This window comes from Salvelinus sp. IW2-2015, linkage group LG5, assembly GCF_002910315.2.
Source record: "Salvelinus sp. IW2-2015 linkage group LG5, ASM291031v2, whole genome shotgun sequence".
In the NCBI taxonomy this organism is placed as follows: domain Eukaryota; kingdom Metazoa; phylum Chordata; class Actinopteri; order Salmoniformes; family Salmonidae; genus Salvelinus; species Salvelinus sp. IW2-2015.
The window spans coordinates 28569345-28579826 of NC_036844.1; the positions used below are offsets into that span (position 1 = coordinate 28569345).

The 10482-nt window shown below is 45.9% G+C and overlaps 1 protein-coding gene across 1 annotated transcript; it reads left to right on the forward strand.

Moving 5' to 3' along the window:
• The first annotated feature begins 667 nt into the window (after positions 1–667).
• Positions 668–6729, forward strand: LOC111964206 (leucine-rich repeat transmembrane protein FLRT1-like). Its single transcript, XM_070443649.1, has one exon. It carries the CDS (start codon positions 766–768, stop codon positions 2863–2865), a length of 2100 nt encoding a protein of 699 aa, XP_070299750.1. The 5' UTR covers positions 668–765; the 3' UTR covers positions 2866–6729.
• Positions 6730–10482: the final 3753 nt, after the last annotated feature.

Below are 10482 nucleotides of genomic sequence, written 5' to 3' on the forward strand. Positions count from 1 at the left end.
CGCATATACACACATACGCACATATGCACACTCATAGCTTAGCTTATCAATATTCCGTAGTGAATGCAGAAACAGTGGGATGTACTGTATACCTAATCTGCTTAGTCTTTGGGAGAATTCAAATAAATACTCTATTACACTGTTATAGGGCCAGGAGATTTCACCAAACATGTGGTCAGACCAGAAATATTAGGCCCTAGTTTTTGGATTCTTTCAGTGGACAGACCATATGGTCTGGAAAAACTGTATTTTTGGAATAGTAATTTCCCTCTAGGAACACTGTTTGACCAAAAAATTATTTGATATATTTCATTATGTTCAACATTTTCAAACAGGTTTGGCCACGGTTTATTTTACTGAAATTGATTTGAAGAAAAATCCTCTCCTTTCCTCCAACTCCTGCTGGTAGCAGATTACTGCCACTTCACCATGACAAGGGGATTGAAGTCGAGATATAGACCCTTAGAGGGATTAGTATACTGTAGCGGTTCAATTTCCATGTGACCATGTATAATTTGTGGGATATGGTTTAGGCATAATGAAATAAGGGTACATTGTCAAGCTTGTTATATCCTGGCATTTCAGTGATTTGGGAATTTCAATTAAACCTTAGTGATCTGGTCACTTGAGCGAATTGTTAACTAAAACCTGTATCCTTTTCAGTCTATCTAGGGCTGAAGGAGCCGGCCTGGTTTGAGCTTATCCTTAGGATTCAAGGATCCAGGAAGTTGAGATCGAGAGGAAGGGACGTTCATCATCAGCACCATGGCGTCTGAGGGAGTGGTCGAGCTGCGTGATTGGCTGTTCCTGCTCATGCTCTGCCTGACTCTGTTGGCCGAGGTGCTGGAGATTGCTGCAGCCACAGGGTACGACGAGGAGGGAGACCCAGTGTGCCCCTCTGTCTGTCGATGTGACGAGGACTTCATCTACTGCAACGACCGTGGCCTSAGCTCTATCCCCCCTCTGCCCCCCTCTGCCACTGTGCTCTACCTTCAGAACAACCACATAGACAACGCCGGGCTCCCCACCTCCCTGGAGCGTCAACTCACCATCCGAGTGGTCTACTTGTATGATAACGAGCTGGATGACTTCCCAATGCACCTGCCACCTTCCCTCCGGGAACTGCACCTGCAGGACAACAACATCCGTACGCTTCCCCGCGCCACCCTGGCCCGCATGCCACTGCTGGAGAAGCTGCACCTGGACGACAACTCTGTCTCCACCGTCAGCATCGAGGACCAGGCCTTCGTTGACAACCCACGGCTGCGCCTGCTTTTCCTGTCACGTAACCACCTGTCCAGCATCCCTTCTGGGCTCCCAGCCTCTCTGGAGGAACTGAGGCTGGACGACAACCGCATCTCCACCATCCCCACCCACGCCTTCCGTGGCCTCTCCTCCCTGCGACGCCTCGTTCTGGACGGGAACCTCCTGGCCAACCAGCGCATCGCAGACGACACCTTCTCCCGCCTCTCCAACCTGACAGAGCTTTCATTGGTGCGTAACTCCCTCCTGACCCCGCCACTCAACCTGCCCAGTACCCACCTGCAGCGTCTCTCTCTGCAGGACAACGCTCTGATCCACATTCCCCGTGGCTCCCTGGATGGCATGAGGAGGCTCCAAAGACTGGACCTGTCTGGCAACAACCTGACCACCCTGCCTCGGGGCCTGTTCAAAGACTTGGACAACCTGGGACAACTGCTGGTGCGGGGGAATCCCTGGCACTGTGGCTGTAACCTGCGCTGGTTACATGACTGGCTGCATGCTAGGGGTAACTCCATCACGGTGAGGGGCCTCACCTGCCAGGGGCCTGACAAGGTTCGAGACATGGCCCTTAAGGACCTGACCAGTCAGATGGAGGAGTGTGAAGTCCCAGGCATAGTGGCTGTCGGGGCTGGGGCTGGGGTCGGGGCCACAGGAAGTGAGACCAGAGACAGAGGGGGTGGAGCAGAAGTAGGAGGGGTTGCTGCTAGCTCCACCACCCTCGCCCCTCCACAGGGCTCCCTCTTCACCCTGCGCTCCAAGCGGCCCGGCCTGGGGCTACCAGACTCTGGTCTAGACTACACACTGGGCAGCAGTGGAGTAGGTAAGAGCCTGGCCCTGAATGTCAAGCCCTTGACCCCCGACAGCATCCGTGTCACCTGGAGCGTGGCCCAGCCCACCTCCTCCTTCAGACTCAGTTGGCTGCGGCTGGGAACCAGCGCTGCCATGGGCTCCATCACAGAGACCCTGGTGAGAGGAGACCGCAGAGAGTACCTGCTCACCTCCCTGCACCCCCGCTCCAGCTACATCATCTGCATGGTGCCCCTGGCGGCCAGCTCCAGGGGTAAAGGAGCCATGGCAGGTGGAAACACTGACTCAGATGAAGCTCCAGTGTGCGCTAAAGCTGAGACATCAGACCCCAGTCAGCCAGATGTGGGCCAGGAGGACAACCAGGACCCTGAACACATGGCTACTCTGCCTCTGGCTGGGATCATTGGAGGAGCTACGGCCATCGTCTCTCTGGCGCTCATAGTTGCCGTCTTTTGCTGGTACAGGCTTCGGGCCGGACGCCTGTCTTCTCGTGACCACTACAGCCGTGGCAGCTCCAGAAAGAGCAAGCACTGCAATGACTACATTGAGTCAGGCACAAAGAAGGACACCACCATCCTGGAGATCCGAGGCCCAGGGTTCCAGATGACACCCATGGTTACCCATCAGCCGTTGCAACCCATGCCCCTCCGGGAGGATTACATCATCCACACTATATTCCCCTCCAATGGCACCGGCCTCTACAAAGGTGCCCACCAAGTGTCCAATGCAGGGTATGGCACCAACCGTGGCTATAGAGAAGGAGGGATCCCAGATATAGACTACTGTTACTCGTGATAGTCCTGGCCAGTTCCACACTGTTCTAGATGTACTGTATAGATGCACAATTTTTTGGTCCGCATGGGTTCTTCTGAAGCACCCCCTTTTGTGCCTTCCTCTTCTAGTCTCCCATTCCAGCTAAGCCTGCTGTTCACTGCACTGACACTATTTGATTAATTGGTTGGGATGCCTGCAGGAAACCGCTACTGGTACACAGCAGCAGGGACTAACGAACGTCCCATTACAGGTGTTGATACGGACTGCTTCTTCACACCATTAGTAATGGTCAGTGTACTTTTTCATCACTGCTCCCTCTCTCAGTGAGACAGTCAAATTATGTGCTGTGTTGAAACGGCAAGATATTTTCACATACAGTACAGTTCCATTTCAGGGCATATGTATGGAACGTCACACTAACAAAGCTGTAAGGTTAAAAAGTCCTGAAAGGGTCAGAGAGACAGACTGATATGCATCCCTTGCCCACTGGACATATTTTGCCCTCTTGGCTCATCCGTTTAAATGCCTCAACTATCCTGATGTGCCCATTTTGTCCTATCAGTTACCTGAAGACAGGGCTCTTTAAAGCTGTGAATGGTTATTTTTCAAACGGCCCACATAACCGCTTGTCTTAAAGCAGACTAGTTGTAGTCTGATCCAGTGGTTCCACAGGGTGAGGGTCTTGTCAGGGCCCAGGGGTGGCTGTCCCTGAAGATATCCTTGATGACTCTGGCTACATTCTATAACGGAACAATGCATTGAATTCAATGCAGCCCAGGCTTGTAGATACTTTACTTAGATAGACATCCACTGATCAAAGCTAGTCCCTCATTGCTACCCTTATTTATTGGTTTTGTTTTCGGTGCGTTTTTTTGTAGCTGGGCCTTGACATTTTTGATGGGGAAATTACTCTAATTTCACCCTTGATGGGGATGATGGATTTGTTGTAGGTCATTTTTGAGCAAGAAGAAGATTTTAAAAATAAATAAATAAACTCTGAAGATTAGAATTCTCTTGACTGCACCAGCGTGAATGTTTATGTTATGTACACCTCTTCAATGAAAACTATCTGAAGCAAAAGAGACATTATCAGTTTACAAGACAGAACTTGGTTAATAATAGAGTACCCTGCCAAGACTGACAAATCGCTACTTTGAGACTTAAGAGTCAAACCTCCATTTCTCCCTCTGTGTACTTATCAAGTTACCTTAGAAGGTGGTGGTGTTCTGGTGAGAAGGGGGGCCTCCGCTTGGTACTAGATGGCTTTGTAGTTGTTCACTAGTGGGCCGATTCCCAACAGGACAGAGGACTTCTGTGGAGCATCCTGTGGACAGACACAGCAGTCTTGTAAGTGTGAACCAGAAAATGAGTATGTAAACAGCTAGAGGATATCAGGTAGATTATCAAACCGTAACACTGTGGACCTGCACTGTGGGAGGGAGTGAGTAGGTAAAGGATCCGAGGAGGTGGGGTGAGGCGACAATGGGGTGAGTTCTATTTTCCTTTGTGTGGGCACTGATGATAATTCTCTGCTCAGCAGGGTTGGGCATAATTCGAATTGAAGGCAGTCAATTCAGGAAGTGATTTGAATTTAAAACTCTTGAAATAAATAGCTTTTCAGTTTATTGAGAAGTCATTGAAAATAAATGCCCTTATTTAGATTATTTGATTGTAATTTTAGTTTACTTCTTGAATTGACTGCCTTCATTTCGAATTGAGCCCAACCCTGCTACTCAGTCCACTTCCCCTATACCCAGAAGCACTACAAATGTAAATGAATCAGCACTTACAGCTACGTAACAGGGAGTGAATGAGGGGATAATGACAGACAGGGAGACCTAGAGAGACACAGAGGAAAAGAGAGCGACAGATTCAAATGCAGAAGACAACACAGAAATGATGGCTCTGGAACGCCGGAGTTAACCCATGCATAAACCTGTTTGTCATAGCCTGCTACTCCACATTGCTTTAATATTCTCCATTGCTTGTTTATCACTTTACTGTTTCCATGGTGGAAACAAATCGTGATTCCTTGGCTGTTTTGTCTGTTAGGATTTCATAGTAGGTTGACTGTCAGACAAAATGTCAAAGGAGCGTTAATTTTATTTTGAATACAACATGTGAAACTGGAACAAATGATGCTGTTGGTGGCAAGTTTTTATTTGAGAAAATATTGATAAACATTTTATTTTAGATTTTTTTTAGTTTATTCAGTTTATGCTATTACCATGACATCCACTCATTTCCACTTTGAGATACCATCCACACCTGTCTCTACAGGAAAAACAAAATACTGAGCCTTTTAAAAGTGTGCACATTTTTTGTGGTAGGGTCCCTATTGAGTGTACACCTTCTTTAGAAATCAATTCTCAGAGAGTGGTAATAACACAGTATAATCTATCACATTACAGCAACAATGTCGCCATTTCATCATATGTAAGAGCACAAAAAACTGTTGAAATATATATATTTCATTTTTTTAAGTAACCACACATAGGGGTAATAGTGAGGGGAAGAATCATATCACAGCTAACCAGCTTACGTACAGAAACCAGGCCTGCATGTTTTACTGTAACTCCCTCTCTGCCTATTACTCGCCCTCTCTCTCCTATAAAACATAGTGTATTTATTTGGTATGCAGCTATTACGGCAGGTAGCATAGTGGTTAGAGGGTTGCACCAGTTACCGCTAGGTCGCTGGTTCAAATAAGCCGTCAAGGTGAAAAATGAGCAAGGCACATAACCCTAATTTGCTTTACTATGGCTGACCCTGTAAAACACCAAATTTCACTGCACCTACAGTATGTGATAATATATATATTTTTTAAATGATTGTTTCTAGTTGAGCTTGCATGGCTAGATGTGTATGTTTGAGAGAAAGGGAGTCAGAGAGAGAGAGAGAGAGAGAGAATACCACAGTAAGTATGCAGATTGTGTGCATCACAGTCATCGCAGGGAGCACTTACGGTAATTTTGCTTCATTTTTTTAGACCATCTGCCGATTTTACTTCTCTGTCGACTCGACCAGCAGTTGGTGTTTGTTTGTGTGTCAGATTGTGTGGCTCCTGCTGACTCAGACCAGCAGTTGTTCCACCTGCAGCCCATTAACACAGATGTCTTCCCTTCCCTGCTGCGACTGCCCTGGCTCCACCGAAAGGCCCTGTTTGCATAGTCTGTGTTTCTAAAAAAAAATAAAACACTCCTCTCTGTGCTCAGATCGATGCTAGCTGCACAATAACAGAGAGCGAAAACAGGGTCAGCTGGGGATCCGTCACCCAGCACACTTTCTAAAGCTTTCTGGGTGAAATGGTGCTCATCATTATCATCATTATCATCAATTATTGCACATTCCCATCCACATTCAGCGCGCCCTCTTCATGCCCCTTCTCTTAGTAGAGTGCCCATCACCCAACGCACACAAGAGTTGGAAGCCTTTGGTATGCTGAGTGGATCCAGGTTTCCGGCGCCAACTTGTGCCACTTTCACATCATGTCGGAAACTTGGAAACTCTTGAGATTTCCGACTTGCTTACTCATTGTAGAAAGATGATACCCGAGTTTCCCATTTGGGAAGTATCAGAATCAACCAACAGGAAGCTCTACGCAAATAACTTACGTTAATTTTAACTCTGAGGTCCCGAGTTTCCAACATGACATGAACACGGCATAACACAGGAAATTCAAGGCAATGGTCTGTGGTTTTATGCTTTAAAAAATAAATGTTATGTTATTTTTTTGTCTACCCCTCCATATTTTTCCTGTGTTTTTTGTAAGTTGCTGCTGTTGAACATCGCTCTCTCTTCCTTTGTTGGACTCTGTGTTATACTGAGAAAAAATGAACTATTTTGTATAAAGGTTGTCTCTTTTCAATGTGATTAAAGGGGAAATGTGCAAAGCCTTGTGGCACATTTATTTGTGTGTGTGTGTGTGGAGTCCATGTATTTGTGTGAGTGAGTGTGTGTGTTACTGTGTGTGTTTCAGTCTGTCTGTCTAGCATTAGTGTGTTTGTGTCTGTTTGAGTGTACCTGTTCCTCGTTAAAGTTGTGTCCTAGCACACAGGGGTCTAAACCAAAGCCAAGCAGCTTGTTGGCTGTGGTACAGATGTATCGATTTCCACTGCTTTGGCCCCTTCCTATCAATATCCACAGGCAAATACACACACACACACAACACACACACACACACACACACACACACACACACACACACACACACACACACACACAACACAACACAACACACACACACAACAGACACACACACACACACACACACACACCACAACACACACACACACAGACACACACACACACCACACACACCACACACAACACCACCACACACACACACACACACACACACACACACACACACACACACACACACACTCTACACAGCTGATAGACCTACAATGATTACCATTACACTCATTGTCCTCTCTCGCTGTTCTTTATTTCTCCCCTGTTCAAAAACAAGCAGTTCCTAGAACATATGGGCCGGCATTAACCTGCTCTCACATTCATACTGGTCTGTTCATGAGCATCTTTAAACTGTGTCCATGGCTGCTGGATGCACTAATACTGAAGGGACGTTATCACAGCAATGCTGGCTGACTATGAGTAACACTATGAGTAACACCCAGTAGAATTAGTCTACTGGGACAATAAGCAGCTAAGAACAGTAGGAACCTTCCGATGAACTCATTTAGTTGGGAAAATAAATGTTGTTTATGTTTTAAGGCAGCTGTTTCTTTCCTCTAGTTGTCTGCCTAGCTGGTCTGAAAGAGGGAGGAACCATTTTGGATTTGATAGTCTGAGGCAGAGGTGTACACATTAGCGGTATGCATTACTGTGGATTTAGTCCATTGAACAATCCTGACTGCAAAAGGAAACAAGTTGGGCAAATATACAGAGACATGCAGGCCCAAGGAAACAGTAATTTGTACAGGAGTTACGTTGTGTCCCCCATCCACCCCTCCTCTAGAGGACAGCCTAAGTGCTCCAGGCCTCATGTATTTTATAGGATTTCCAGGGCACAATATTAAATAGAAGCATGTCAAAAGGTTGGAGGGGTGGGGGGGGAGTGAGACAGGGGCGAGCCAATGTCACTGTATTTCCTATCTTTATTGGGAGTGACACCAACAGCCCTCCCCTCCACCTCCTCCCCTCTCTGTATGGATTAGCTGAGAGTAGGGGGAGGTCAGTAGACATGCGTCTCACTTCTGTCCCTCTGTCTCACACACTCCATTTGTCTCTGTCTCTTTCTATACCCCACCACCCCATCCACTGCCTCTGCTTCATCCATCCGTGATTCCCCTCCTCTTTCCCTCTCTCGCTCTGTGTGGAATTTCTCTTTGTCTGTCTGTGTGTGTGTCCTTCATTTGACATACATAAATCAATCAGTCAATCCAATTTTATTCTGAGCAAAGCCCAACGGACTTTCCTTCGAGCCATTGCTCTGGAAAAGTAACGGAATCCAGTGTCTAATTACGTTCCAAATCATATTGCGATTGTGATCGTGGATTGAATTAAGATATACAATTTTGCTTGATTCTTAGATACAGTGCAAACGATTTGTTGTAAAGAAGTCAAATTAGGAGAAATGAAGCGCAGGTACAAGTTCTCGACCGCATCAAATGCAATTGTAATAATAAGTGTGTAATCAGCTGTGTTGGTGTCTAAGGCGGGTTGAGGGTCACCCGACCTAAGCAAGCAGTCTGCATGGGGACTGACTCACTGGGAAGGGACGGCTGTGGCCTGCTCTGACTGCACGCTGGTTTAGACAGCTCAGTGTTACTGCCTAAGCACATCTAATCAAATTATATTTGTCACATGCGCCGAATACAATGGGTGTAGACTTGTGAACTACTTGCTTATGAGCCCTTCCCAAAATAATAATACAATTAAAAATAGTAACACAAGAGGAATAAAATACATGGAGCTATATACAGGGAGTACCAGTACCAGATCAATGTGGAGCTATATACAGGGAGTACCAGTACCAGATCAATGTGGAGCTATATACAGGAGTACCAGTACCAGATCAATGTGGAGCTATATACAGGGAATACCAGTACCAGATCAATGTGGAGCTATAACAGGGAGTACCAGTACCAGATCAATGTGGAGCTATATACAGGAGTACCAGTACCAGATCAATGTGGAGCTATATACAGGGAGTACCAAGTACCAGATCAATGTGGAGCTATATACAGGGATACCAGTACCAGATCAATGTGGAGCTAATACAGGGAGTACCAGATCAATGTTGGCGCTATATACAGGGAGTACCAGTACCAGATCAATGTGGAGCTCTTATACGGAGTAGACCAACCAGATCAATGTGGAGCTATATACAGGAAATACCAGTACCAGATCAATGTGGAGCGGTATACAGGGAGTACCCAGTAACCGTATCAATGTGGACTATATTACAGGAGTACCAGTACCAGATCAATGTGGAGTAATATACAGGGAGTACCAGTACCATACAATGTGCAGGGGTACGAGGTATCAGGATATGCACTGAGTGTACAAAACATTAGGAACACCATCCAACTATTGAGTTGACCCCCTTTTGCCCTCAGAACAGCCTCAATTTGTCGGGATCATGAACTCTATAAGGTGTCTAAAGTTTTGCACAGGGATGCTGGCCCATGTCGACTCCAATGCTTCCCACAGTTGTGTCAAGTTGGCTGGATGTCCTTTGGGTGGTTGACCATTCTTGATACACACGGGAAACGGTTGAACGTGAAAACCCAGCAGCGTGGCAGTTCTTGACACACTCAAACCGGTGCGCCTGGCACCTACTACCATTCCCTGTTCAAAGACACTTACATCTTTGTCTTGCCCATTCACCCTCTGAGTGGCACACATACACAATCAACTAGCTCTCACAGCTTCGCGTCAGAATTAAACATTCATCCATGTTTTTCAAACATCAAATTGAAGTTGTTGCAAACATAACATTTCAAGTTGTTTAGGTTAAGTTTAGGCATTAACTCCTAATTTTGAAGGTTAGGGTTAAGTTCTGGCATTAACTCAGAAATCTTAAGGTTAGGTGTAACAGGGTTGGTTATGTTTCCACTTGCCTCTAAAGAAATGTGTATTTGATGTTCAAGCATTCTTATTGGTTAGTTCAACTCTGATGACATAAGGGGTGTTGTGATTGGCCCCGCTTGCAGATAGGGGAGATCGCGAACGTCAGGTCTTCCCAGTATGAAAATGTGATGCAAGGGGTAGGTCACGTTCTGAATACTGTTTTCTATTTTCTATTTTACAATGTGTACAAGTTTGCTGTACGTTACTGATTTTATACATGTGTGGGTATATTGTACCTGTTAGGGATTGAAGGGCTTTCTGGGATGTGCTTTGCATATGATTGCTGTAAATAATTGTGTTAGCTAGCATACACCGATGTCATGGTCACATAAGCCACGGCTAACACAGTTGTCTTCATGCTACAGATTTTGCCATCGACAGCCATCAACACTGTTAAGCCCTGCACAACTAACGTGCTGTTTCCCATTTAAGAACAGGTATTTACACATGTTATATTTGTATTGTATTTTTGTATTTTGTTGGCCCAGTATGAAAATGTGATGCAAGGATTTTGCCATCGACAGCCATCAACACTGTTAA